The sequence below is a fragment of the Squalius cephalus genome, assembly GCF_949319135.1.
Source record: "Squalius cephalus genome assembly, chromosome: 15".
NCBI lineage: Eukaryota > Metazoa > Chordata > Actinopteri > Cypriniformes > Leuciscidae > Squalius > Squalius cephalus.
In genome coordinates this window covers 4,978,433-5,006,226 of record NC_137136.1, presented here as the reverse complement: position 1 = coordinate 5,006,226, position 27,794 = coordinate 4,978,433, and the positions used below count along the sequence as shown (strand labels likewise).

Sequence of the window (27,794 nt, the reverse complement as noted above, 5' to 3'; positions counted from 1 at the left end):
CACATTGTTTGGAATGTAAATGTTTATTAACACTTTGCAGGATTTTTACCCCAAAACTTTCAATAGCAAAACATGACAAAAATGTATATGTAACAATAATAAATAATATGTAAGAAACATAACACATGAGTGCAGTGTGTGATGTGCTCTGTTCGTGTAACAGCAGATGGCAGCAGAACACAAACCCACTGAAGGTCAAGTCTGTGTATGAGTGTTCATACTCCGTATCCCAATGTCCTCTGCTCCGCTGACATTCATGTTCGTCTTGTGTTGTGGCATCCCTTAAAGTCCCTGAGCGATCTCATCTACAGGCTTCATCATCTGTTCAGCATCATTTCTAGTGTTCATCAGTATCTGCTGTGTTCATCAGTGGCAGTCACAATAACATCCATCCAGATTCTCATGGCTTCGGCGCTGTGGGCCACGAGGAAAAAGAGCCGCTCGTATGTTTTCACACAGAAGGTGAGGCTGGGCCGTGGAGACTGAGAATGACAAAAACACAGTCAGCATGGGAAATACAGAAATGTGTCAGAAACCCTGCTAAACTGTGGTTTTACAAAATATGTAGTTATATTAGGGTTAGAGTTACAGTTTTGTGTCTATCGTTTCAGATTGTGGTCATATTTGACTTCATATATGGAGGCGTATGAACTCACTGTTGAAGCTGTTCGTAGATGATCGTAATAAACCTCCTCGATGGCCTGAAAGTAAATGACCCCTTTGAGTTTCTTCTCATCTAGTTCTGAGAAAGCAACGAGAAGAACATTGAGATTTCAATGAGAAAGCAGCAGACATTCATCAGATTTCATCTGAAGTGTACCATACACTGGAAATACTTTTAGCGTGACGTGTTAATCCAGCGATTCCCAAACTTTTTGTCAGCCAAACCCTGTAGATGTCAAATGTTTTCTTGCAGTCCCCCGAAGATTGTCAATATTTCAATAATTTAAGTATGAATTCACATGTTCACGGTTCTCTGATGTCGGTTAATGGTCACATTCAGGGTTATGATAGTCAACTAAAACTATAAAAACTACTAATAAAATAAACAATAATTTAAATTAAATAAAACATAAAATTAGCTAGTTGCCAAAGCAACATTTCTCATTTTCGTTTAGTTTAACTTGATGTACTAAAATAAGTACAAATAAAATTGAAATAAAAATGAATAAAAACTAAATAACAATTATTACAATTTCAAAAACAAACATAATTACTAAAACTTAAGTTGGTTCCGCCTATTTTTTCTGCGTGACAAATAGACGTAATGTTACATGATTTTAAAATGAAAATAAAATCTTCTTTATGGAGTCGGTTTGATTGCATTTTTCAGACAGATTTAAGACATTTTAATGCTAATTAAGGCCTTATTTTTACATTATGGAATTTAAGACTTTTTAAGGATCCGCGGACACCCTGTTACATAAAAATGAATATGAAAAAATAAGAAAACAATAAAACATTCAAAATATGAAAAAAAAGATCACATGCAAGTATATGTATATACATATATAATTAAGTATAGTAAATATATATTTTTTATTGTTTTTGTTTCTTTTTTAATGTCAAATCCTTGAGCTTTTATTTTGGTGAATATTGGTGCTGTTGGAAATGATGCAAATGTGTATGTAAATTTCCAAATGCAGCCCTATTTGTTTATAATAATATAACGTTGGGATTTAATAATCATTAGCTTTTCATGAACCCCCTCTGGAAAACCCTGTGTTAATGGATGCGTTGTTGTAATATATTCTCTTTTCCTCACCGGTGTAGTATGCCAGTCTTTGGTGGTCCAGATCAAAGATAAACCACCTCCTCCTCCACGTCTTCACTCGACCTCCACGCTTGGTTAGAAAGCCGCCACACCGCCGGGGAGACAGATTAACTCCCATGCACCCTGCCACGTTATGACCCAGAGACTCCACGTGAGCGCGCAGGTCAAAGTTCGCCGTCAGAGAAAGCGGGACACCCTGCTGTACGAAGAAGAGGAAATAAACAAGATACAAGCACAATTGAAATGAAAATGATCAGATGGAGGGACAAGGGGGACATTCTACAGATTCAACAGAAAGCATATTAAACAGCACTCTTAAAGGAATAGTTCACTTTAAAAAGAAAATTGTCATCATTCACTCACTCTCAAGTTGTTTCAAACCTGTATGAGTTTCTTTCTACTGATCAACACAAAAGAAGATATTTTGAAGAATGTCGGTACCAAACGGTTGATGGACCCCATTGCAACATTGACAGTATTACTGAACTGAATTGAATCGACATTAAATCCGACTAGAGCTGAATAAGAGGCCGTTCACACAGAACGCATTTTTCCATTCTACTGCGCTACTTTTCCATTATTGTATGTAAACGCGCTAGACGGACGTGTTTGACCGTTGCGTTTGAAGTTCAACTTTTAAAAGACGCGTGTTACGACCACTAGGGGGACGGCCGTAACAGAAATTGGGGGCTCGTCTTAAAATAAATTTTCCAAAACCTAATTGGAGTTTCGTCATCGTGTGACAAAGAACTCATGAAATTTGCTTTGTTTGTTGTTGTTTGTCTAGTGGTTTTCACTTTAAGGGAAAATGAATGAGTCTCACCACCAGAGAGAGATATCAAGAATAACATGCGTTTATTTCCAAAAGGGTTTTAGCGTCAGGGGCAGACAAGGCCAAAATAACAAACAAAAACAATCTTTTGTATAACCTCTACCATTCCTTACCTTACCTACCTCCCTAAACCAAAAACAATGTGAAAAGATATACAAAATAAAATGGCGTCAAACCCCCTACCTCCCTTAATTTGGCAAAAATATATATAAAAATATTTACAGGAGATTAATGTATAAGTCCGTAGCTAACAATGCAAAAACAGAATCCAAAATCGTAGCCAAACAGGCGTGGGTCAGTTAACAAGGATAAACAGAGGTTCAAAATCACAGTCACAATCTCCAAATATCACTCACAGCACAGCACTCTCGAGACCTTGCGGTTTCCCCATCCCACTGTCCGCGTCTCGTGATTTTCAAAGTTCTGTGTGAACCAGCTGCTTTACTGAAATTGATTTTGCTTCATAATTAATTTGCAACATTAAAGGTCCTTGCACACTGAGTCTGAAATTTGCTTGCGTTTTAGATGCGTTTTTTCATATTCGTGATTCGGTGGCTCTGAATCAAAATGCTTGCTATGGATGCGAAAAACGCAGAAAATCGAACCTGATCCGAATTTTTTTATGACGGACGAGAGTTTCGGAGGCAGTGTGCGAGCGTGATTGACATAACGTGAGGTCGCATTTATTTTTTAGCATGATTCAGTGTGCAAGGGTTATCCTCCTGTTTATTACTGCAATCTGTGCTATACTTGACAAAGCATCATGTGACGTTAGAAGACTTATAATGTATGTATGACTCATAGAGACTTTGAGTTTGACAGAACAAATCAATATATGAAGAGTTCAGATGCCAAAGCCTCTAAGTGCCATCTGAAATTTTCTTCTAGAATGATCATTTTTATCAAGCTCGTATATTTAAGTTAAGTAATTACACTTAAATGACAACTAATAGGTCATTTTCATTGCCATTTAAGTGAAATTACTGAATTTAAATATACAAGCTTGATAAAAATGATCATTCTAGAAGAAAATTTCAGATGGCACTTAGAGGCTTTTGCATCTGAACTCTTCATATGTAAAACTAAATCACGGACATTCTGCCTCATCTCCATTTGTGTTTCACGAAAGTAAGAAAACAATACATGAGGGTGAGTAAATGATAGTGATGGGGACGAGACCGCCTATGCCGAGTCCGAGTCAAGACCGAGTCTTTGAAGGGTCGAGTCCGAGTCGAGACCGAGTCCGTTGGTTTTCAAATTCAGTCGAGTCCGAGTCAAGACCGAGTCTTTGTAAGAACAAGTCCGAGTCGAGTCCGAGAAAGCAGAAATCGGTCTCGAGACCGGACTCGAGTACTACATCACTAGTAAATGATGTCAGAAAGTGTATTTTATTTCAGTAGTGTCATAATCATCAGACGTACCTCGGGCATCCTGTGCGGTGAGTTCATCTGCAGCCGCTCCTCAGCAAGTGTCTCTAGTTGTGATGTATTCGTGTGTGTTTTTAAAGATTGCTGCTCCTTCTGTCTGTGTTGCTCGGCTAACACCCGCTGACGCTCCTCCTGCATCCAGACAAACGGAGACGAGAAACTGCCGTCAGACTGTGTTAGTTTGGATTCCTTGGGAAATATTTTCATTGGTGGAAAAACAACATATGAACTGGCCAAACTTAGTCAGCAGCGTTCAACAGTAACTTTCACTTCATCACATAATCTCACATAATTATCTCACATAATTCAGATTTCATCGAATAACCTTGATCAATCAATAATTGTGACAGGCCTATTGGATGAAAGTGTCTGTTAAATGAGTAAATGCAAAGGTAAATGTTGTTTATGGAACTGCTGCATGAACAATCGCGCTGTTGGCCTAAAAATAAGTCATGTGACCACATGCAATCGAATCACAGCTGAAGACGTGAGTCAGCATGACAATTAGTGTGATTTTGTTGAAATGAAATTAGAAAAACAAACACAAGTCTCTTGTGAGCTGATGATGATGTCTTGTTTGCAGTGATCAGTATAGTTGTGGTTGTGTCGGGTCAGTAACTCACTCTCTCTTTCAGCAGACGTTCCCGCTCTGCTTTGGCCTCTCGGAGTTTCCGTTCGATCTCCACCAAATCCAAGATGTTCTGAGGGCTGTAAAGGTGAAAGGTCACATGATCCCATTTAAGGAGCTCTTAATACTAATGCAATTAATGTCCAATAAAGGCACGTAATTACAAGTAATTAATGACATTTTCCCATGTTCCGTCACCTAATCTGAAGTGAGAACTATTTATGGTTAATAAGTTGTTAACAAAGCATTATCTAACTCTTTACATATGAGCTAATTAAACAGTAACACTTTGTTAATTACAGTGACAATGAATGAAGAACTCAAGTCTATTAATGTATTAACTACAGTTTATAAACTATTAATTAACCATTTGCTAATGATTTATAAGTACTTTGTTTCTATATACTTATTATAAAGTGTTACCATATATATATAGAGAGAGAGATTGCTTTACATAAGTGTACTGTATGTATGCAAATAAAGTTGGATATACTTAAATACACAACTTCATATATATTTCTGGGCGTAATATAGTATATAATACATACTAAATTATAATGTAGAGATTTGAATTGAATTAAATTAAAGCCATTATTTATCTAAACATCTTCCCTTCTGGCCAAGCAATGTAACTTTTGTGCCAGGTTTGATGTAATTTATTGGTTTACATGCGTCATAACCGAATATGACACACTAGTATGTTATTTACTTAATTTAGGTCTGTTTCTCACACAAAACCTTTAACTCAGAACAGAAGACTAGAAGACACGAGTCATATGGACTGTTTTTATGGTACTGTTATGGTGTATTTTGTCCTTTGAAATTCGATATTCCTGGTCATGAACTATAAATTGTTGTTGTATGGAAACAAGCTACATTAAAATAGTGCTTAATAAAGCACTAATAATTAAGCTGCATTAAAAATTCTCCTATCATGTTCCAGGCCAGGGTGTAAAGTTCACAGAATTCACCCACACGCAGTAAGTTTAATGTTTACTCACAAACACTTCAGATTCATACGCCTCAAATAAAAGGTTTCTCACACCCCTGTAAACACACACCTGTTAGAGCTTCCTGTACAGATTATTCAGTATTGTAATAGGAACACGAAGCCAGGCTGCTGTTCTGTGCCACTCACCTGGGCGCGCGGGAGGTGTTGGCGCTGTTGCATGGCGCGTGAGAGCCGTTCCCATCGGTCTGCGCTGATCTCAGCCCATTATAATGTCCATTACTCAGTCTGTGGGTGTGATGAGGAAGGCGAGGCGACAGAGCCTCTGAGGTTGGTCTGTCTGGAGTCATTCGCACCAACACTGGCATATGAAAGCAACGGGAAACGTTACATTTACATTCAATCATTTATTAGACGCTTCTGGCTAATAAACATCTTAAAAATAATACAATTAGAATCACCTTTAAAAATAACATAAACTATGGAGTTATTGCAAAGAGACTGATTCTCCAAAGGTGGACACAGTTCGGTGAGCTGGTGGACATTATACATTGAGAGATTATGATTTACCAATAATGATAAATTAGATTTATTTCAGAAAATATGAAAACATGAATTACTTGGGAATTAGATTACTTGGGAATATGATCACTTTATACTGGTCTGAATGCACTATATCGTATTTGGGCAATTCCACGCAAAATTGTCACATCCATAACGCCAACACAATGCCATGGTATTTAGTTGGCGTTATGGATGTGACAGTTTTGCGCGGAATTGCCCATTTCTATCAATTTTACATTTATTATAATTGATTACCCATCTTTTAAAATCCTAAAAAAAGTTTTTTATATTCTAAATAAATAAAAAATAAATATTTTTGAGGTCACATGATTTCATGAGAGGAAAAACCACAAGCAATATATCAAACAGAAGCAAGAAGAGTTATGAAATGAGGTTCAATCACTCTTAATAGGTGTTTTATTGTCTGGTAGTTTGCAACAAATGAGTTTTACTATGGCTCAACGGGGCTTTACGGGGACTTTCCATAGACATAATTATTTTTATACTGAACAAACTGTATACTCTATCCCCCTACACTAACCCTACCCCTAAACCTACCCATCAGAGAAAGCTTTCTTCATTTTTACATTTTCAAAAAACATAATTTATTATGATTTATAAAATGTTTTCCTCATAGGGACCAAAAAATGGATTTTGGATATTGCCGTCTTTGTGGGGACATTTTGTCCCCATATCTTAGGGTTTACCCAAGCAACACACACGCAGTTCACTTTGGCAACTGCAACATTTCAATAGAATTTCTCTATAAAATAATTTCTCTTTCCATCATCATCATCATATAAAAGGTGGAATCAAATCAAATCAGGAAGTGCAATAAAATAAAGTCACATCCCATAATTCAATCATTACCTCATAAGATTTCAGGTAGCACTTTATTTTACAGTCCTGTTCTGCATGTACATACAATGTACTTATTATAGCAATTACAATAACTGGGTTATAACTAGGTACTAACCCTGAACCTACTCCTAAACCTAAACGTAACCTATGTTGTTACCTTATATTACCAGTACTTTCTTGGGTAAGTACACTGCAAATACACATACTTTAAAATAAAGTGTAACCAGATTTCTAATAGACTAATTTATGTAAAGAAGATGCACATGAACCTTCGCACACAGACACTGTTCCATAGATTTTCTTTGTTTGATCAATTCCCTCATGAGATAAACGACTGTCAGGATTATTAAAGACAAACAAAAGCAAAACTGTGTGCAGTTGCAGTGGCTCCACTCGCTTTTCCAGTTTGTATCAGCAACACTGGCACACCTTAACGAAAACACTGACAAAAGCTTTTCACAGCAAATAAGCCAGGACATGCAGGACTGTCATGACGGTTGGCTGTTGTACTTTGTTTTGCATGCTGCCTGTTGTCTGTGCATTCATAGTCTTGCACAATTGTGTTGCTGTTTGACCTACTTACAGTCTGAGCACCAGTTAAACTGCATTTCATCACATTTTCATTCACCTCATTGGTTTGCTCACCTTGCGCAGAGAGAGGTCTGTCTGAGACTTTCCTATGCGAGCTCCGTCTGCGGGGTAAGCTGGACGTATCCTTCAATGACTCCTAGGAACATGGTTTTAAAAACAAAGTCAATGTGCTGACAGCAGCAAACTCATGAATCACTAAAGTTCTAGATGTCAAACCATCTAATGCACATTCACAGTGTACCTGTGCTGCTTTGTGAATGGTCAGAGGGCTGAGTGACATCATGCAGGGGGTGGATCCAGTGATGTTGGACCAATCAGTGAGAGGCTTCTTCTCTTTCAAAATCTACAAAGGTAAATGTCCTTGATGTTTAGCATGTGAGTGAGAGACACATCCTGACCAATGCTGTTATATTAGTTACATGAAGAGGTAAATATTAAACAAAAAACTAAGGCTACAAGACAATAATAACTGCAGTTATTAAGACAACAAATAACCAAAACATAAATGATCACAATAAGCCATTAAATTACATTCATGGAGGAAAGAGGCTCTGTTCTAAAACCTAGTGCACTGCCATGCTGTCTACATAGTCAACAAGTGTGTGTCATAGAAACAGAGCATTCAACACTGATTTCAATACAGTTTCGCATTAGAATGTTGTTGCTGTAAATGTTATGAGCATAAAAATACACAATCATTTAAATTACACTTTAGGTATTATTTTTATCTTTTCATCAACAAAAAAAAAAAAGACATTAAATAATAAAATAATACATAAATAAATAAACATAAAAAAAACATTAAATATTGTATTTGTTGTTAATATTTTAATAATTTAACAACACATTTGCATGTTCATGGTTCTCTAATGGGAGTTATTGGTCACATGACACTCAGGTAGTCATGTGATCAATAACTCACATTAGAGAACTGTGCACATGCAAATGTGTTGTTAAATTATTAAAATATTAACTTAAAATTTCATAGGGGGCTTCAAGAAAATATTTTAGGTCAGAGGAGTTCACCTGACAAAAAAGTTTGTGAACCCCTGCATTATGGGACGTCCTGCTCCATAATGGATGCATGCGAAGAAGGCATCTTAGAAGGCAGTTGTTCATTTTGTAATCATAAAACCCACTAGAGAATTATGAATTTCAATGAATAATGCATTTTAGGAACTTCCTATGGCTCATTAAAATAGCATTTTTTCATTGTCAGGACAATTGAGTGATTTTTTTCACCTGTTTAATGGTACAGCAGGTGAAAATGGTGAGTCTGATCACTTAGTAAAGTAACAGCACAACTCATCAACCAGTGCTGTTATTGTTAAACAAAACTAAAAATACAATTTAAATAAGTTTAATTAATTAAAATAAGTTAACGGAAATAAAATACAATATAAAAAAAGCAAACTTATTATTTTTTTTAATAAAAATGACTATGCGAACAGCGAAGAAGAACTTTGCCGTGAGTATATCACTATCAGGGCCTTGAGAGTTACTATAAGTACTTGTCCTTGTGATAACTGACTTAGTACTATTCGGGATAGTTAAAGGCACACTACGCAGTTTCCGTTTTTCTCAAACAGCAACCCCTAGAATCTCTGTGGAGTACTTGTATTTAACGTTTAGGGGTGGGAGAAAAAATCGATTCTTAGATGTATCGCGATGCGGACGTGGACGATTCTGAATCGATTCACAAATGTCAAAAAATCGATTCTCTAAACAATTTTTTTTTTCTTTTCTAATAACGTAATATTGACGGAACGCAAAAGGCGGAACTAGCGGATGTGGTGTGCGCGTGCAGTCTGTGGCGTGCACATAACAGACGCATGATGGCTGAGTGCCAAATTCGAACGGCACCCTCTTCGTTAAAAGCTAATGTATGGAAAATTGGCAATTTCATTGTTACCTATTTAGTATTTTTTTTATGAAAGCTGCTTTCAGTATTTAGTTTTCACATCAATATACTGTAAACCGATCTGTTATACATACGTTATACTGCCCTGCAATATGTGCAATGCCAGTCACAAAAAGTTACATTTTAACTGTGCTCTCTGCAGATGTTCATTCACTTTTTTTGTATAAGCTGTTTTTGATTGTGGTATACAGCAAACATTTCAAGTCATAACTCTTTATTATTTAGTTGTGTATAAGAGCGGCTTTGTATGTTACTAATTATTCAGAATATGCGTAAATCCACAAGCATTATATGAGAGCTGCTGGTACATCATTCTATATTTTTTAACGAAAACTGTTTGTGATTTTGCTACAGCAAAATGTTTTTTTGTCTGAAGGATTATATTGCTCATTGGAAATAACAAGAGGATGTTGGTTAGAAGTCTATTATTAAATGCTAGAGATTCAGAATATGCTGAAGTTTGTATTAATTTACTACAAGTACACTGCTAGTACAGGCACACATTTATTTTCCTGTTGGTTCTTTGCAATGTTCAAATCACTTCCATTTGTTTTATTAATAAAATTAATATAGGAAGATGGAAGTAAGTTCATTATGGGTCATCATAAATACTTTGCTTTAAAAGTACCAATTAAGTAAAAAAAAAAAAAATCGTTAATAATCGATAATCGTTACCCTCTGAATCGTAATCGAATCGAATCGTGAGGTGCCTAGAGATTCCCACCCCTATTAACGTTACTGTCGTAAATACACGCAGAGCCGTCGTTTTCTTTTCCTTGATTCTTCCGACCGCACTTTCTTCGTTTTCTTCGTTGACTCTGCCATAATTCACGTCTGAAATGCGTGCTAGTGTCTTCCATAAAGGCTGCTTCATATGTTGTTGATGTATGTGATGTGGCGTAAAGCAAGTCGTGATTCTCGCGGGATTTGTCGGGACGCCACCTCTCAAACCTGCATTGCTGGTTTTGCCAGCGGCACCCCCCACTTTTACGTGCTTTTCCCTAATCACTGAAGTGACCTCGACGTGCGGGTTAGCGATAGCATTAGCCATCAGGCAAGTGTTATTTAAATAAACTCCTGATGTACTTACAAACTTTCCAATGCCTCGTTTTATGAGTACAGAACCTATTTGTACTTCTGTAGAAGTCTGGTACCATTCTGGGGATTATTAGTGGGGTAATTTACGAGACACAGCCTAGGATCCATTAGCGCCTACACTAAGCCATCCGGCTGATATCTCTAAATAAGCTCTAACTTTAATAATGTTCGACCAAAGGAAAAAAGGCTTCATTGGGGGTGTTTGGCTCGAGGTCATGGTGCAAAGGACCCTAGGTTGATTTTACTCCTAACCATCCCTTTAAGGAGTTAAAGAGTACTGCAGCTTTAAGATAAGCATCCATCCCACCCTCTGACTCACAGACACTCGTTTACAAAGTGCAATGGGAAGTCAAACTATCTTTACTTAAAGTGTTCATTTCCTGTCATCTGAAAGCCAGTTTTTTCCTAATATTGGTAATTATTAGCAGAACAAATTTTACACATGGGGAAAACCAATTGTTTAGTCCATAATTCAAGAAGGTCCAGACAGCTCTTGATCGCAGCCTCTGACTCACAGACACATGAGCGGCTGCGAGGAACACGTCTTTATTTCCTACAGACCGTACATACAGACAAATCAGTCTTAATTCAGTTAGACAGTCCGTCATGTTACCAGTTAACAGCTGCTTCATTCTCAATCCTGTCTTCTGTAAAAATCCCTCCCCACATTCCCTGTCTTTCCTGATCCTGTCATATCTGCTTGCCAGAATTTGATTTTTACAGAGCAGACACACATCTCTTGAAGTACATACAGACAGAAACACTCACCAGACGTGTGTTGAGTTTTGTAGGACATCTGCTTTCTATCGCTCTGTCCTCTCACACTTCCTGTGGTCCTTCCCTTCTCTGGGAATCCTGCCCTCTCGGACTCTCTCTTCCCTCTCCGTAATTCATTCCTCCACCTACTTTATCCTTGACTTTAGTGTAACTATAATCACTATAACATAACTTAACGCTAGCATTAAAGCTGAATGTGTGTGTGTCGTCCTCTTCCTCTTGAGGACAGTGTTATTTTAGTATTGTAACTGTATTAATATTTTAGATGAGTTTTTATTGTTATATTTTCAGTTTTCATTGTAATTTTGATTCGTTTTAAAATCGTACCTGTTTGTATCTTATAATCCATTTCAGTGTACAAAACAATCATTGCAAAATAGCAGCAGCTGCGTTTGTATGAAACAAGAGTGAGCGAGTCTGAGATTCCCGGATGACATAATTAAATAACTATATCAAAATATTGATTTGAGTTTTAATATTTCATTAGCTCACCAAACGCAAAACTTCCACGAAGAAAAAACGTTCCTAGCAAGCATATAGCGCTGACTTAAGTTACCCAGATGAGCTTGTGTGATCAGTTTTTACTGGTTGCTATCGGGGAATAACATACCGCTGGATGGTGTGTTTGACCAATCAGAATCAAGTATTCCACAGAGCTGCGTAATTATTAGTTAGCTACATTAGTTTACATGAACTAACAATGAACAATACGTGTTCGTCTCAATCAGCTCCCTTAACTCTGATTTTATCTGTGTTTAAACTATGATATCAGTTATTGATGTATTTTAAATATCTACTTATTACTAGGCTTATTATTACTAGGCTTATTATACATGTGCATTGAAGTTTAAAATGTATCTAATATAATACTTGAATTGAATTAAATGTTTTGGATACCAGCATTAAATTATTGTTTTTATTATTATTTTACTGACTCGAAATTGGCACTGTGCATGTAAAATACCCCAAGTAGCAAGGTTTTTATTTATGGGAGAAAAAAGGTCTGTCTACTGGCGCCAAGTAAGCCTATCTTTGGATAATTCTGTCTGTTTTTTTAGACATTAACGAGTGAAAATAGTTAGGTTAGATACATTTGAGTAGGCCTGTTTTGTTAAAAATCAGTAGCTGTAATGCTTCGGTGCAGAAGGAAGCCCGTGAGCCACGAAGGTAAGTTTGCGTGCAGGTTAGGCTAATTTCCGCCTATTAGACAACCTAGTCAGCTCATCGTTTTTTGTTTTGCTTCACTTATAGCTCTTAAACCTTTAAAATGGAGTTTAGGAAGATGTATGTAACCACAGTTGTTAGCTTTGGTTAACTATTGAAGCTTTTTCTCTTGTCAGAAGGCTCAACGCGACCGCCGACTTTGCGTGCAGATTAATTTCCGCCTATTTTAGACAGCCTAGTATTTTGGTATTGCATCACTCATATCTATTAAACGTTTAAAATAGAGTTTAGGAAGACCACAATCATTCGCTTTGAATAGCTCTTAAAGCCTTATCTCTTGTCAAAAGACTCAACGCGAAAATTTATTATAAATGTTAGTTAGATTATGTTCATTGGGTCTCATTCATGAAACACGAGCAGAACGAATTTTTGTGTAAATCGTGTGTAAAGTGGTTCTGGCGTAAATTTTCGGATTCATTAAAATGTTCGTATTTTCCAAATGTTAGTTGGTACGAAAGAAATCTACACCTGCTCCCAGCCACGCGTAAATAGTGCGTTTAACATCCGAACGTTTTGCTCATTAATAAGGCTGCCTTTTAATTCACCGTAATCGGGTACATATTTACACAGCATTTTGAAAAAATATTATATATAGTAATTACATACGGTTTTTCTTTTTACTTTTATTACGAGAGCCAGTAATAGCATCTGCAAACGGAACACAAGTCCGCAAGTCTTTTTTTTTTTTTTTTTTTATTTATTTATTATATTCAAGCTGTTTATTCTTTTTTTTAATTTTTTTTAAATTTTTTTTTTTTTTTACAAGTCCACAAGTTACAAGTGTTGCAGTCAAGCTTCATGTCGAACCATTTTCTTTTCACTTCTTGGACTGTTCGATTAACAGATGAAACTCCATTAACTGCATCTGTAATATGCTGCCAAGCATTTTTATCTAAAGCATTTAGGTATTACCTAAAAAAATCCTTTTTTTTAGGACCTGATAAGCCACTATGTACGCTTGAAAATAAAATGTGGCTTTTTGAATGAACTTCTGATAATAAAACTTCAATTTCTGCATCTGAGAAATTTCTCTTCTTCATTCGCTTTTGAGAAGACATGTTGAAATCCTTCGTTTGGTGTCATAATATGATGCCCATATATAGTTGTCAGTCGGTTTTAATGGGCGGGATTTATGGTAATTGCGAATGAGCGTGCACGCGTGTCCCATTTACGACTGATTGGAATTCATTAACCCACACACACATTTCACTATCAAATCTGACGTTTACGAAGTATTTGTGAATCAGGAGAAGAGTTTTCGGGAATGTCTCTTTACGCGCAAATCACTCACATATTTACTCGTATATTTACGAATGTTTCTTGAATGAGACCCACTGCCTGTATAGCGACGTATGTTTATGCTGAAATATAATTAAATAATGGGTTAGTTTTTTAAAACATCTAACGCGTCATGTATTGAGTTGGCTCGCATAATTTATGTTTCGTGCTTCAGAATTTACAGTAAGGGAACATAGTGAACATCGATGCTCCCTGGTTTTCATGGTACATTGTGGGATTTTTAGGGGGTTTATGTTTCAGTGCACTGGAAGGATTTTGCTATTGAGACAGCTCTCAAAATGACACCATGAACTAACATGAACATTTTAATTAACTAACATTAACAAAGGTTAATAAAGGCTGTAAAAATGTATTGCTCATGCTAGTAAATAGATTAACTAATGTTAATAAATGAGACCTTTTTGTAATGTGTTACTGGTTTCTATTGTTAAATGTTAATATTAAATGAAAAACTATACATTTTTATTTCTGTTAAAAGTCCCCGTGAACCGGAAGTTGCAAACGACTTTTCTCCAGTGTTGTGACGCATTTCCAAGTGAAACGAAATATTGAATAGAGGGCAGGGTTTTACTTTAGCGCTCCTCCTCTCCATCTCTGCTCATAGCAGACTAACGGTTTGAGGCGTGTGGTTAAGCCGTCAAACTGACGTCATCAGAGAAGGAACGCCATCCCAGACCGGAAGTAACTTTTCAGATTTTGATTAAAGATTACCACAACAAACTATTTTTTTCTGTGTATTAACTTGCACGGATTAATTGTTCACCACAAGACTAGTAATATGCACTAACAAAGTAAATAGGGTCAATTTTGATTTCATGACGACTTTAAACTTTAGCAATTTTAATACCTCAACTATAACTAAACGAAATTTGAAATTTGTTATATTTGATTTTCTTCTTGTAAACATTTAATTTATTGCAACTCACGTAAATTTTTAGTATTTTTAGTTTAGCACTGGTTGATGAGAGGTGTTTTGGTACTTTACAAAGTGATCAGACGCACCATTTTCACCTGCTGCACCATAAAATAGGTGAAAAAAATCCCACAGACGCACATTGAAGGAGGAAACCCAAAACAGACCAGAAGATCACAGATATAGGAGTTTTCACACGCGTTTTTAGAACATATAAAACCCTAGTTTTGTCGTGTTACTAAAGAAGAAGCGTGTAGGACGTCTTACCTTCTGAGACCTGTGGAGCAGCTCTCTTCTCTCTTGCCTGAGGGAATTCATAGCTTTATCCATTTCTTGTTCCATTTCCTTCAGTTGTTTTTCTAGTTGCTGGACTCGTTCCTGCAAGACAGCGACGTGATCATTAAAACATTTTCAGCATGAACAGAAACTTCATATGAAACTTACACATTCAGCAATAAGCCTCGGTCTGGTGCGTTAAGGACTCATGAACCATGGTTTGGTTTGTGTGGCACTGATGGCATATACTCAGAGAGAGAGAGGAAAATTCGGCGTGGTGCCGCCCACCCGGCACATTGAGCTGACAGGTCAGGGTCAGAGATCTGTCATACGGAGCAGCTGAGTCAATGAGCACTTATGCACTGCTCTGACACTCTCACCTTGAGCGCTGGCACGACCTGACAAAACTAGATCACTCCTATTATACTCAATGGACACTAGACGCTTCTGATGTGGATGTAACACGAGTACAGTTAATGGACAACCTGCTATTTTACTCCCCCTATTTTTTCTTTTTTTTCAAAATTCTTTGATGAATAGAAAGTTCAAAAGAACAGCATTTATTTAAAATAGAATATTTTCTAACTTTATAAATATCTTTACTGTAACTTTTGATCAATTTAACTCATCCTTGATGAACAAAAGTATTGATTTCTTTTATTTCTTGCCCCCAAAAATAAAATAAAAATTCTTACTGACCTCAAACTTTTGAAGGGTAGTGTTTATTGTTACAAAAGCTTTCTATTTCAAATAAATGCTGTTCTTTTGAATTTTCTATTCATTTCAACATTGATAATAATCAAAAATGTTTATTGAGCATCAAATTATCATATTAGAATGATTTCTGAAGGATCATGTGACACTGAAGACTGGAGTAATAATGCTGAAAATTCAGCTTTGATCACAGGAATAAATTACACTTTACTATATATTCACATAGAAAACAGCTGTTTTAAATTGTAATACTATTTCACAATATTACTGTTATTTTTGTATTTTTAATCAAATAAATGCAGCCTTGGTGAGCAGAAGAGACTTCTTTTAAAAACATTTAAAATCTTACCGATCTAAAACATAGTAGTGTATATATAGTGACCGGTAGTGTGTGTATATATATATATATTAGGGGTGTAACGGTACGTGTATTCGTACCGAACCGTTTCGGTACAGGGCTTTCGGTTCGGTGCACGTGTGTACCGAATGACTGCATGCAATATTTTGTGTGCGGAACATAGGTACATTTTCGTGTTTCTACACGAACATATTAAGTGGCGGAAGTCTCCGCGTTCAGCGCAAATCCCGCCCTGCAGCTGATTCTAATGTTTTACCAGTGTTTTATCCGTCGTCACTGTAACCTAAACCAATAAAATAGACTGCAGGGCGAAAAAAAGCTTTTCCGCTCCGTGTGCGCCGCCGCACTCTCCGTTTCGTGTGTGTGTGTGTGTGTGTGTGTGTCGGCCCGCTGCGCTCTCTGCTCAATGTTCGAGTCCGTGTTTGCGCTGCGCGTTCTGCTCTGTCGTTAACGGCCCAAACACTCAAAACACCCAAAACAGGTGAAATTTCTCAGTAGTACACTTCTGTTTGCTGAGCTGGTTTAGTTATGCTGGCAAAAATGGTAAAATGACCTGCTCTGATCACAAGCTCTGGTAATAATAGCTTTGGACTATATTTTATTTTGATAATTATTAAAAAAGTGAAAAAAAAAAAAAATTCTTAAATTGATTATGTTGATTGATTATTGAAAAATAATAATACATTGATATATTTATGTTTAATATTATTTTAATATAGGGCTATTTTCTGTTCCTTTTTTCCCCGTGTTTCATTTAATTAGGTGATTATAAGTTTAATTATTGATGATTACAAGCTTGGAGGAATTGCAATTAATTACAGCAAATTGTGCAATTAATTAGTTCTTTTTTTTTTTTATCGATTCCCAGCCTTCATTTTTAAATATGAGCAGGCCTACAAGCTGGGATTGGTAATGCTGCACTGTAATCATAGTTATTTATTTATATTTTTCATTATATCTTATTATGTGATATTGGTTTGAGACTGAGAGTATTTTATTTAGTGGAGAACTTTGCAGCAGTATTTTATTTCTTATTCTTTTTTTTTTATTTTATATCTATTTTATTATATTTTATTAAAAAGTGTTTAAAAAAGTGTAAACAAATTGTTAAAAAAAAGTTTATAGTAATAAACAACCTGCAGTTTAATGTTTGCATTTCTTTCCCTTACTGTACAGAAAATAAACCGAACCGTGACTTTAAAACCGAGGTACGTACCGAACCGTGATTTTTGTGTACCGTTACACCCCTAATATATATATATATATATATATATATATATATATATGTGTGTGTATATATATATATATATACACACACATATATATATATATATATATATATATATATATATATATATATATATATTATATATATATATAAAACATAAAAACATGCATGTGTGTGTATGAGTGAAATAAACATGTAAACAAAAAATTAGAGGCACTAAAATTTATGTTTACAATATAAAAAATATCCATTTTAATTGCATTTGATCAACAGTACAGTAAAAAAAAGTAAAACTGTAAAATGTTATATTTAAAAATATTAATTTTAATAGCATTCATTACAATTAAAATGCAAACAATATTATAATAAAATGTAATATATAATAACATTTAAAATAATATTTTTAAATATTTTTATGTGCAATATATAATTATATTATATTACATTTTATTATAATATTGTTTGCATTTAAATTGTAATGAATTCTATTCAAATTAATATTTTTAAATATCGTTTAAGTGCAATATATTTATATTATTAATTATTAATTATATGGATTAAAGCAGCTTATAGGAGCAGCACTGCAGACAGTCTCCATGTAACCTGATTCAATTCAATCTCTCTCTCTCTCAGTCAGTCTAGTCTCTCTCTTTTGTGGCCCCTGATGTAATTACCTTGTTTACTGCATCATGTGACTGTGTTTGGTTTGTCAGTGTGAGCAATACTTACACTCATGCTCAGTGTGGCAGTCTGCCTCTACTGATGACATAAGTCAGTGAGAGTGTCCAATTTTTAAAATTTCCAATTTCCATTAACTTCCACTTGAAGTCGCACTCACAACTCTGATTTGGCATGAACTGTGCGGCACTAAGTGTGATGTGCTCGTATAGTAATAAACATGAACAAATAAGCAAATAAAATGAGAAGCATGCAATAGTTTCTACAAGACAGGAGTATAAAACATGGTTAATGATTGTGTTCATGATGAGTTGTTGGTAATCTAGTAGTTAAACTACACTGTCAGATAAACTCCATTTCTTAAAACAAAGTTATTCAGCTCACCTGAGATGCGTTGTGCATGTGCTGCACTCTGGTTATCTCTCGCTCTATGACCGTTTCACTTTCTCCATTCTCTCCTTCTCGCTCATCTTCTATCCCGCTTTCCAGCTCAAGAATGTGAAACTCCATGTCTTCAAAAGTTCGCACTGTGGCTTCAAGCGCATCCTTGTCCTGAATATAAAACACATACAGATAAATTTCTTCAAAATTATAAGGGAGGAAGTCACCGTTCATGACAACGCATGCAGCATAAATCTGTCAGTAGAGACTTTTATGCTTTTGTTTCTCTGCACCAAAAGTAATTGCAAAAATACTGACTTGTAGCTTCAAAACAACACTCTTCCCATCTGTCATTGCTCAGTCAGTCAGACTCACATGACTGGTTGAGTCAGAAGTCAGTGTCACATGATCCTTCAGAAATCTTTAAGTGTGTTCGACTTGAATTGGCGCTGCGCAGACTGACCGGTGTATGACATCGAAGTACCGCGAGAGCGATTAGAGAGCGCACAAATCCATATGCTTTAAAATCACTCTTGCGGTACTTTGATGCCATACACCGATCAGTCTACGCAGGTCCAACAGACCTATTCTAATATGCTGATAAGCTGCTAATAAACTTTTCTTATTATTATCAATGTTGAAAACAGTTGTGCTGCCTCATATTTTTGTGGAAAGTAAGTTTTTATTTTATTCAGCACATTTATAATGTTACAAAAGTTTCTACTTCAAAAGCTGTTCTTTCGAACTTTCTATTCATCAAAACATCTGTTTGGTTTTGATCATCATCTCTCACGCGGTCACGCTCATGTGACATTGCAGTTCTTCGTCATAATGAACGTTTTTTATTTGCATGCATTTTAAAGCCATATCAGTTTTAAAACTTCTGATATCGCACACATGCTCTGGCGAGGAGATAAACATGGCGGACTGCGCACAGCTCATTTAGGGGAGGGGCTAAGCTAATAGGGCAGATTCTGTGCCAGTTGTGGGCGGGGCTTGTTTCAATGTGACGTTTCATTTGAGCCCATTCCTAACTGGCTCATTTTGAGACACTGTTTCAGATTTATGGGTAAAATAACAGAGTGGATGGATTTTTATCACAATAGGGTGGTAACACATACATATGTTCAAAAAACTATATAAAAGTGAATTTTGCATAATAGGTCACCTTTAATAATTGAACACTAATAATAATTAATAATAACTGTGCAGCAAATACACTTTATTCAGAGCAGCGCCATGACAGGTATGAAAGTGAGGCTGTGAGGGATAGACTTGCCGTGTTTCCAATGGCATCCGCTGTAAAAAGCTATAAAGCTCCTAGATTACTCACAATTTTCCACAGCTTATATTGTCAGGAGTTTTTTTGTCAACTGAAATTTCTTGGAAAGATATTTTTCCAGTGTTTCATGGGCAGAACAATCCAAAAACACATTAAATAACAATACAGCCCATTGAAGAGATGCATGTCTGTCCCTCACAGCCTCGCTTTCATTCCCATTAAAAATCAAAGATGGCGCTGCTGTGAATAAGGTCTATTAACATATTATAATTACTTCTGGAGACTGCAGTAATGATGCTGAAAATTCAGGCCGAGTAATCGAGCACCCCTAGTTTGTCATCACCTTTTGCAGCTGAAGCAGCATTTGCTCCCGCTGGTCTTCTGGCTGTGAGGGAATCTGTTTCTCCATTTCCTCACACTTCATCTTCATCTTCTCCACCTTCAGACGCTGCTCCTCCAGCTGAACACGCTCCTGAAGGAAAGCACGTTTCCAGCTCAAACACTAATGATGCTTTTTATGAAATGCATAATCTGTAAATCAAGCTGTGAGCACAGCAAACACAGACCTTCTGTCTGTTGGCCAAGCGCTGGCCCTTTCTTTGCCTGTCCTTCTCTTGCAACACCTGCAGTTGATCTGTGTGTCTGCGCAGTCGCTCCTGCTCTGCCTGCAGTTCTCCTCTCAGCAGGGCCACCTCCAGCTGCAGCTGCAGAAGAGCAAACACACGGGTCACTTCACTGCACGCTGAGCTGTTGCTGGTGGGAAAACACCTGTTCTCCGCTCACCTCAATCTTCAGCTCCTCCCTCTGCTGGTCGAGCTCTGTGATGTGCTGCTGCACCAGCGAGGGTGACGTCAAGAGCTTCGCTGAGTCTCCGCCTGCTTGTCTGACCCGATACTGGTAAAGTGAAGAATGAGAGACCGATGTGGTTGAAACGCCAGGTAAGTTGCAGGACTGATTATAAGATGAAAGTGTGATCATATAATATAAAATGTGAAATAAAATATTATCTGCTCTTCAGCTAAAAGGAGGCATCTTAGAAGGCAGTATAATATAAAATACGAAAAATAATACATAAAATAATATAAAACCTTATCTACTTTTTGGCTAAGAGTAGGCATCTTAGAAAGCAACATAATAATAAAATATGGTTCCACTTTATTTGAAGGTGACGTAGTTACATTGTCCTTAAATAAATACTGAGTAGTAATATTAATTAAATACATGTACTTACTATAGATTTAGGTCTAGTTACTTGTAATTATGCATAATTTACTATTATTACTATAGTAAGTACATGTAGTAACTGTTACGCGGGGTTGCTGACAGGCAGACGAGGAAGACGAATATAATCCAATACAGGTTTATTGAACAAAAAGATCCAAGAGACAGTCAAACGGGAATCAACACACACACTTCACATAGACGATAACCGACAGAGGCCTGAACAGAACTGGGAGTATAAATACACAGGGTAAATGAGGGAACTAAACAGGCACAGGTGGAGAAAGATCAACTAATCAGGGACTAACGACATGACAGAACGTGTAAGAACGTCACCTTAAAATAAAGTGTTACCTAAAATACAAATGTAAAAAATAATATATAAAATAATGTAAAACGTATCTAATCTTTGGTTAATGTAAAAGAATATATATATATATAAATTTTAAATGGAAGACAGCATTACATGTACCTGTTCGCTCTCTGTGCTGCTGCCCTCTGTGTCTGACTCCGCCCCCGAAGAGGCGGGGCTTTGCTCCACAGCCACTCGCATGATCCACGGGGATTTTCGGACAGGCTCCCACTGGCTCCTCTGTGTATCCATATTGTGTCTGGGCATGTCTAATTAAACAGGAGTGGAGACTAGTTAAGTTTGGAGGTATGGGACACTTACAGTAACTCAGTCCGGCTCATGGGAGGCTGCAAACAATGATCAAATGACAGATGCTCAAGCTAACATGCATTGACCATTGTAACAGTGAAATCCTGTCCTAAAAAGATGCACATGACTGGTAACCAGCTTATGTTGTGTTATGGATGTTTCTTAATTAGATTAATCAGCAAAACGTTTTACATAACAGCTCTTAATTCTCAGGTGAGATGTGTTTCAACAAACCACAGGAAAGGCTGTGAAGATGAAAGCACAAATGAAAGACACTAGCTCAATGCCTTTACAGCAACAGCGGGGGGCGGTTGTAGCTTGTTCAGGTGTTTTTTACACAATACCATACAACAAGGCCACAGTTCACTGTAAATGGGCTCTGTGTGTTCATTGAAGCTTTTGTATTTGCCGGTCTGTGAGCTTTAGTTCTCTCCACCCCGTATCGCCCTCTTACGCTCTTAACGTCACATCTGACAAAGCTGAGTGTGGGAACAGACTCTCGGTACGCCATTGTCAAAACCCTTTCCCACCCTCTCTCTGCCCTGTCCATCAGTCCTGCCCATGCCAAAGCCTTATTAGGATTCAGAGCACTGGAGCCACAAGGATAAATATAAAACTCCGATATGAGGAGTTCCAAACACAGACTGGCACACAGAGCGTTCTGGAGGAGGAAGTGGCTTCTGAAATGTCACAGGCCGGTTTCATATTTCCACAGAGAGAGAGACTGGAGTCCTAGATTAACCACAGCCTCACTAAAGCAGAAACACACAATAGCTTGTTTAAACACGAATTTAGCTTAGCCCTTCATGACAAAAGCAGGTTTTTTAGTATGTATATTTACCACATGTACTGTTGATCAAAACTAGACCCGGAAGATTTGAACTAGTAGTTGAGATATTGTTGAGATGATAAACAGACTTGTTGCAATGCATTATAGGACTGCCTTCTCTGCAAAGGATACATGCAATGCGGCCTTACAATTTAACTAAAAGTCTTAGATGGCAGCCTAATATAAAATATAAGTTGATAATATATAAAATAAAATTATGAAATAATTATCATGTACACAATATTATAAAATAAAATTCTATCTGCTCTTTGGCTAAAAGAAGGCATCTTATAAGGCAGCATGATATAAAATATAAATATAAAATAATATACAAATAATATAATTTGGCTAAAAGAAGGCATCTTATAAGGCAGCATTATATAAAATATAAATATGAAATAATATACAAATAATATCATTTGGCTAAAAGAAGGCATCTTATAAGGCAGCATGATATAAAATATAAATGTAAAATAATATACAAATAATATCATTTGGCTAAAAGAAGGCATCTTATAAGGCAGCATTATATAAAATATAGATATGAAATAATATACAAATAATTCAATAATAATATAGTAAATTCATGTATACTGTATGTACTGTATATATATATATATATATATATATATATATATATATATTAACATATAAAATGTGAAATAAAATCTTATCTGCTCTTTGGCTGAAAGGTGTTTTATAAGTCAGCATAATATAAAATACAAATATATACAAAACAATATATAAAATCATACAAAATATTTCTACTCTTTGGCTAAAAGAAGGCATCTTCTAAGGCAGCATAATATTAAATATATAATAATAATATATAAATAATAAAATAATTACAACAATACTAATACTTCTATCTGCTCTTTTGCTAAAAGAAAGCGTCTTATAAGATAGCATAATATACAATATAAATATATAAAATAATATAAAATCTCATCTGCTCTTGGGCTAAAAGTTTTATTTTAACATAAAACATTTTCCCATAAAACGCTGCCTATGCAGACAGCTCACTAAACCAAGATGTTGTCCTGTAGCCAGATTTGTCCTGGGTGTTAAGTCTAGTTTGGTTAACTAAAAGACCCGGCCACATGTGACGCCAACAAGCCTAAACACAATCTTATCTGCCCTTTATCTAAAATCCAACTTAAGAGTAGTGAGCAGTATTCATGCAAGGTTTGAAGTCCAGAAACAATAAAGTGAAAATGCAGATATGAAAGTTCTGGGTCACTGTGATACACTCACAAAAGAAACCAAAAGAAACCAAAGAGTGAAAGTTATAGAAAAGGGTGAAACAAACGGGTGTAATGAGTGAATAATCATTTGTAATTGCACAGGAGTGGCAGAAGAGATAAAATGTGGCATAAACATCCTGTTATATAACGCGCCCCTCCTGGTCATTACTAACACCGCTTGCTCTGACTGACGAGTCCGACTCTGTTCACACTGACTTAATAATCATTTCTCCTTGACTCGGCAGTAACTCGCCACCAACCCAATGCACATTCCTTCCATGATTCTTTACAGCAAATAGGGTCAGTGTTGTGTGTGCGCGCCGTCCGTATTGTGTTTGGCATCGGACAGAAGAATCTGTATGTCAACAAAATATCTTCCACATCCTGCCACAAAACCCAATATTCATACGACACGACTCAGTTGCGCTCCACCAAATCTTCTTGTAAAACCAGTTTAGATAAAAACCCAGAAGAAAAACCCTTACTGTGGAGCACAAGAAAAGCTGCTATGTAGAACCTTAAAAGCTTCTGACAAGCCTTTTTGGGGTTTGCATCATGGGATCATTTTATGAATTTAGTTTTAATTATTTATTTTGATTATTTTATGAATTAAACCGCTCGTGTAACCATACTAGGGTTCTATATAGAGCCTTTTTTTCCTGAGAATGTATAACCATGTTACTGAATTAATACTTCCAAATGGAAATTCTACATCTTTTTACTTGGTGCTTTAAGGGTGTGTTCACACTTGGCATGTTTGGTTGGATTAAAACGAACCCTGGTGCGATTGCTCTGTTAGTGCGATTCAATTAAATAAGTGTGAACTCTGACATCTGAGCCCTGGTGACACCAAACAAGAGGACCGAGACGCTGAAAACATGAGTCTCGTCCGCTTCCAAACGAACTCTGGTGCGGTTCGACTGAAATATGAACGCAACATGGACCAAAGACATGTAAACGAACCAAAAACGGGACACGATGTCACAAAATGTGACCCTAAAAAGGACAGAATCACGCATATCGATTTTTTCTCATCATAGTCGTGATGTTGCCCATCACAGTTCGGTACAGCATCAGAACCGCGTCTCCTCACAGCAGATCTTTGCTTGTGTGTGACGGAGGGATTCCTGGCGCTGTTTTGACTCCTTTACACATTTAATAAGCTCTTCACGAGTTCTCAGCTGGTCAACATACCATCATATGTAGTTACACACATACGGCGAGCGCATTTATCCCAGAACACTGGCATTTATCATGACATACCATCACGAAATAAAAGCCGACCAATCAGGTTGTGAACATATCCCTATGCCTTTAAGTTCGGTATCTTTAGGTTCGGTGTTAAATGCCAATGTGAACGCTAAGCGGAGTAGTGGACCAGGACTAAAATGTTTTTTTTCTTTGGTCCGGACCAAACGAACCAAGCAAACCGAACAACAAGTGTGAACACACACAGACTATCCTGGTACTAAAATGGCTAATGTCCAAATATTAAGGTAATATCATTGTTTTTGGCCAAACATTTTTTTTTTTACATGGAACCCCAAGCTTCATTAAAAAACATACCACAATACTGCCATGGTAAATGCCCAAATATCATGTATTACCATCCCCAAATGATAAATTACATTGTACCTGAAATACTATACTGCCCTACAAAGCAAAAAGGCAGTAACTGCATTTTTGGTCAAAAATGAGTTATTATCATTTTCATGACATTCAAGGCATCCTTTGTTATGTGACAAAACATCTTATCTCAAATGTGTGTCGTTTTGGAGAAAAATGGTAATAGCTTTTGGAGAATCTGTAGTTACTGCCTTTTTCCTTGGTATTGTGCCACGTTTTTGGTAAGTAATACAAAGCAAATTTACAAAGCAAGAATACAGTAACTGCAAAATAGGGGTAAAATATCAAATTAAATATGAGGATTGATATATACAAAGAATAAGCTAATATAAAGTAACAAAACAGCCACATGTCCAATAATCTACCTACAACTACTTAGGCTGGATGACAGAATAACTTTAAAGTCATTTTTCTCAGTTCTGCACTACTGCCTTTTTGCTTTGTAGGGCAGTATAGTACTATCATGGTACATGCCAAAAAGAAATCTGATAATACAAATGCATAGTTTGTTTTCTGCAGATACACTGAAAAAAATGTTTATGTAGGATTTACTTTTAAACAATTTTCACTCTGAAATTGCAAGTAAATATAGATAATGAGTACCACATTGAATTAAATGTGAAATTTTGAAGTAGAAACTTTCTTTCATACTTCAATAATCTTTGTTTTATTTACAAAATCATTTTTTACAGTGTAATTGGAACTGTCAAATTTTAACTTGTTTATTAAAGTAGATTATCACTATTACAGACGCATATGTATTTGGTCAATCTTACCTGTACAAAGCCGTTTCTGGCGTAAAGCTGGTCTCAGGACAGCATTCCTCACACCGACTGCTCAAACTAAACAACAAATACAACACACACGTTCAACACGCCTCGTTATAATTACAGGTGCAACATTCTTCAGTGAAACACTCATGAAATACAGCTGAACGGCGCAGGACGCCCAGATGATCAGATGAGCTGGATGTTTACTCAGATGTGAGCCGTCTTCCCTGCATATGTTGTCATCACTTTAGTCTGTGAGCGTAACAAACAGGTTTGCTGTAGTTTATCATAAAGCAAACAAAGAGATATCAGAGTGACCCACACACTGATGAGGCCAGTGTTCACTGAGATTGACCTCACACACAGGCCCTGAAGTAGCCTTGACTCTCTGAGAGATAGTTAATTTAGTTATTCAAAGAAAGAGTAGTGATGGGCTGAATTGTAGAGTTTGTGATACTGTTTATTCTCAGGGGTTTTCAATCTTTATTAGCCGTGGACCCTCAAATATGAGCATCCTCGTGAAAGGGGATGTTCTAATGTTTAAAAGGCAGTTAGGCCTATATATTTTCATGTGTAAAGTCCCAACTTACACTGTGAAATATTAATATAATGATAAGATAATAAATGAGTCTAAAATATTATTTGGAAAATAAATATTTAGTTTCCATTATGTTAAATTATAAAAAAAAATTCCTTCTCACTATAGTACTGTACTGTTATGTTTTATTTATCAGAATAATTTTTATCTACTTTTATACATTTTTAAATTTATTTTAATCATTTCTTCTTATTTATTCATTATATTTATTTATTTTTTACATTTTTACACTGTTTTTCTCTCAACTTTTTCCTGTGATCCAGTTTGAAATCCCCTGTTGTACAGCTGATATAATGCTGGTTTATACACAATAATGACAGCAAATGACATGTATACAAATCACACTTTTGTCACATAATATTTACTCTAAATTCACTTCAATGTGAAAACATCCGTTATTAATGCAGATGAACAGTACGTTAAACAAAAAAATACATCCATAAATACAATTCTGTTGAATGATTATATAAGTTATAGATATCATAGTATTTTTTATTTACTCATAGGAATTTCAGGGAGTACCATATAGTACCATATTTCATTTTATTTCATGGTAAGTTAGTAAGTTACCATATTTCATGCCTCTCCTCTCCTGTCATTCAGGTTCTCCACTATTACAAACACACACTGCCTAACGTTACTTGATCCAGGTTAAAACACTCACAGGAGATCCCTGTCAATCAATTGCTTCTCTCAAGAATCAAAATCTCTAAATCTGAAGTATGACTTAATACGTAATTTCGAGAGAAAGTTAACTGCGCCAATTTTATCGATAAATTCATATATACGTACCGATCATACCTGTCAAGAACTTCCGCCTCAACGGTCCTGGGTTATAAAAAAAACCCGACAAAATAGCGAGACAACAGTGATGAATAAACTCCGTGCTGGGGATTTAAACAGGCTTTTCCCGAAACAACAAGATACGATATGACCAGCGGGATTTCCAACTTTCACTCAGCCGTTGTAGAGAGAGAGAGAGAGAGAGAGAGAGAGAGAGAGAGAGAGAGAGAGAGAGTTTCGGCGAGTCTCTGGCCGCGTCTCAAACCTAATGTGACGCCTACGTAAAC

The 27,794-nt window shown here is 36.3% G+C and overlaps 1 protein-coding gene across 6 annotated transcripts; it reads right to left on the bottom strand.

Moving 5' to 3' along the window:
- Nucleotides 1-14: 14 nt before the first annotated feature.
- phldb3 (pleckstrin homology-like domain, family B, member 3) lies at nt 15-27,794 on the bottom strand. Of its 6 annotated transcripts, none has more exons than XM_079895141.1 (16): nt 27,526-27,756; nt 26,133-26,198; nt 21,469-21,617; nt 20,559-20,669; nt 20,342-20,479; nt 20,119-20,247; nt 18,497-18,664; nt 15,126-15,236; nt 7,868-7,969; nt 7,681-7,762; nt 5,800-5,971; nt 4,657-4,741; nt 4,028-4,222; nt 1,766-1,973; nt 657-742; nt 15-482 (listed from the first exon to the last, which is right to left on the bottom strand). In XM_079895141.1, exons 3-16 carry the CDS (start codon nt 21,613-21,615, stop codon nt 348-350), a joined length of 1,869 nt encoding a protein of 622 aa, XP_079751267.1. In that variant the 5' UTR covers nt 21,616-21,617; nt 26,133-26,198; nt 27,526-27,756; the 3' UTR covers nt 15-347. The 6 variants fall into 6 exon arrangements, with proteins under 6 accessions (XP_079751267.1, XP_079751266.1, XP_079751268.1 ...); XM_079895140.1 differs by having other exon boundaries at nt 27,517-27,738; XM_079895142.1 differs by having other exon boundaries at nt 1,766-1,970; nt 27,517-27,738.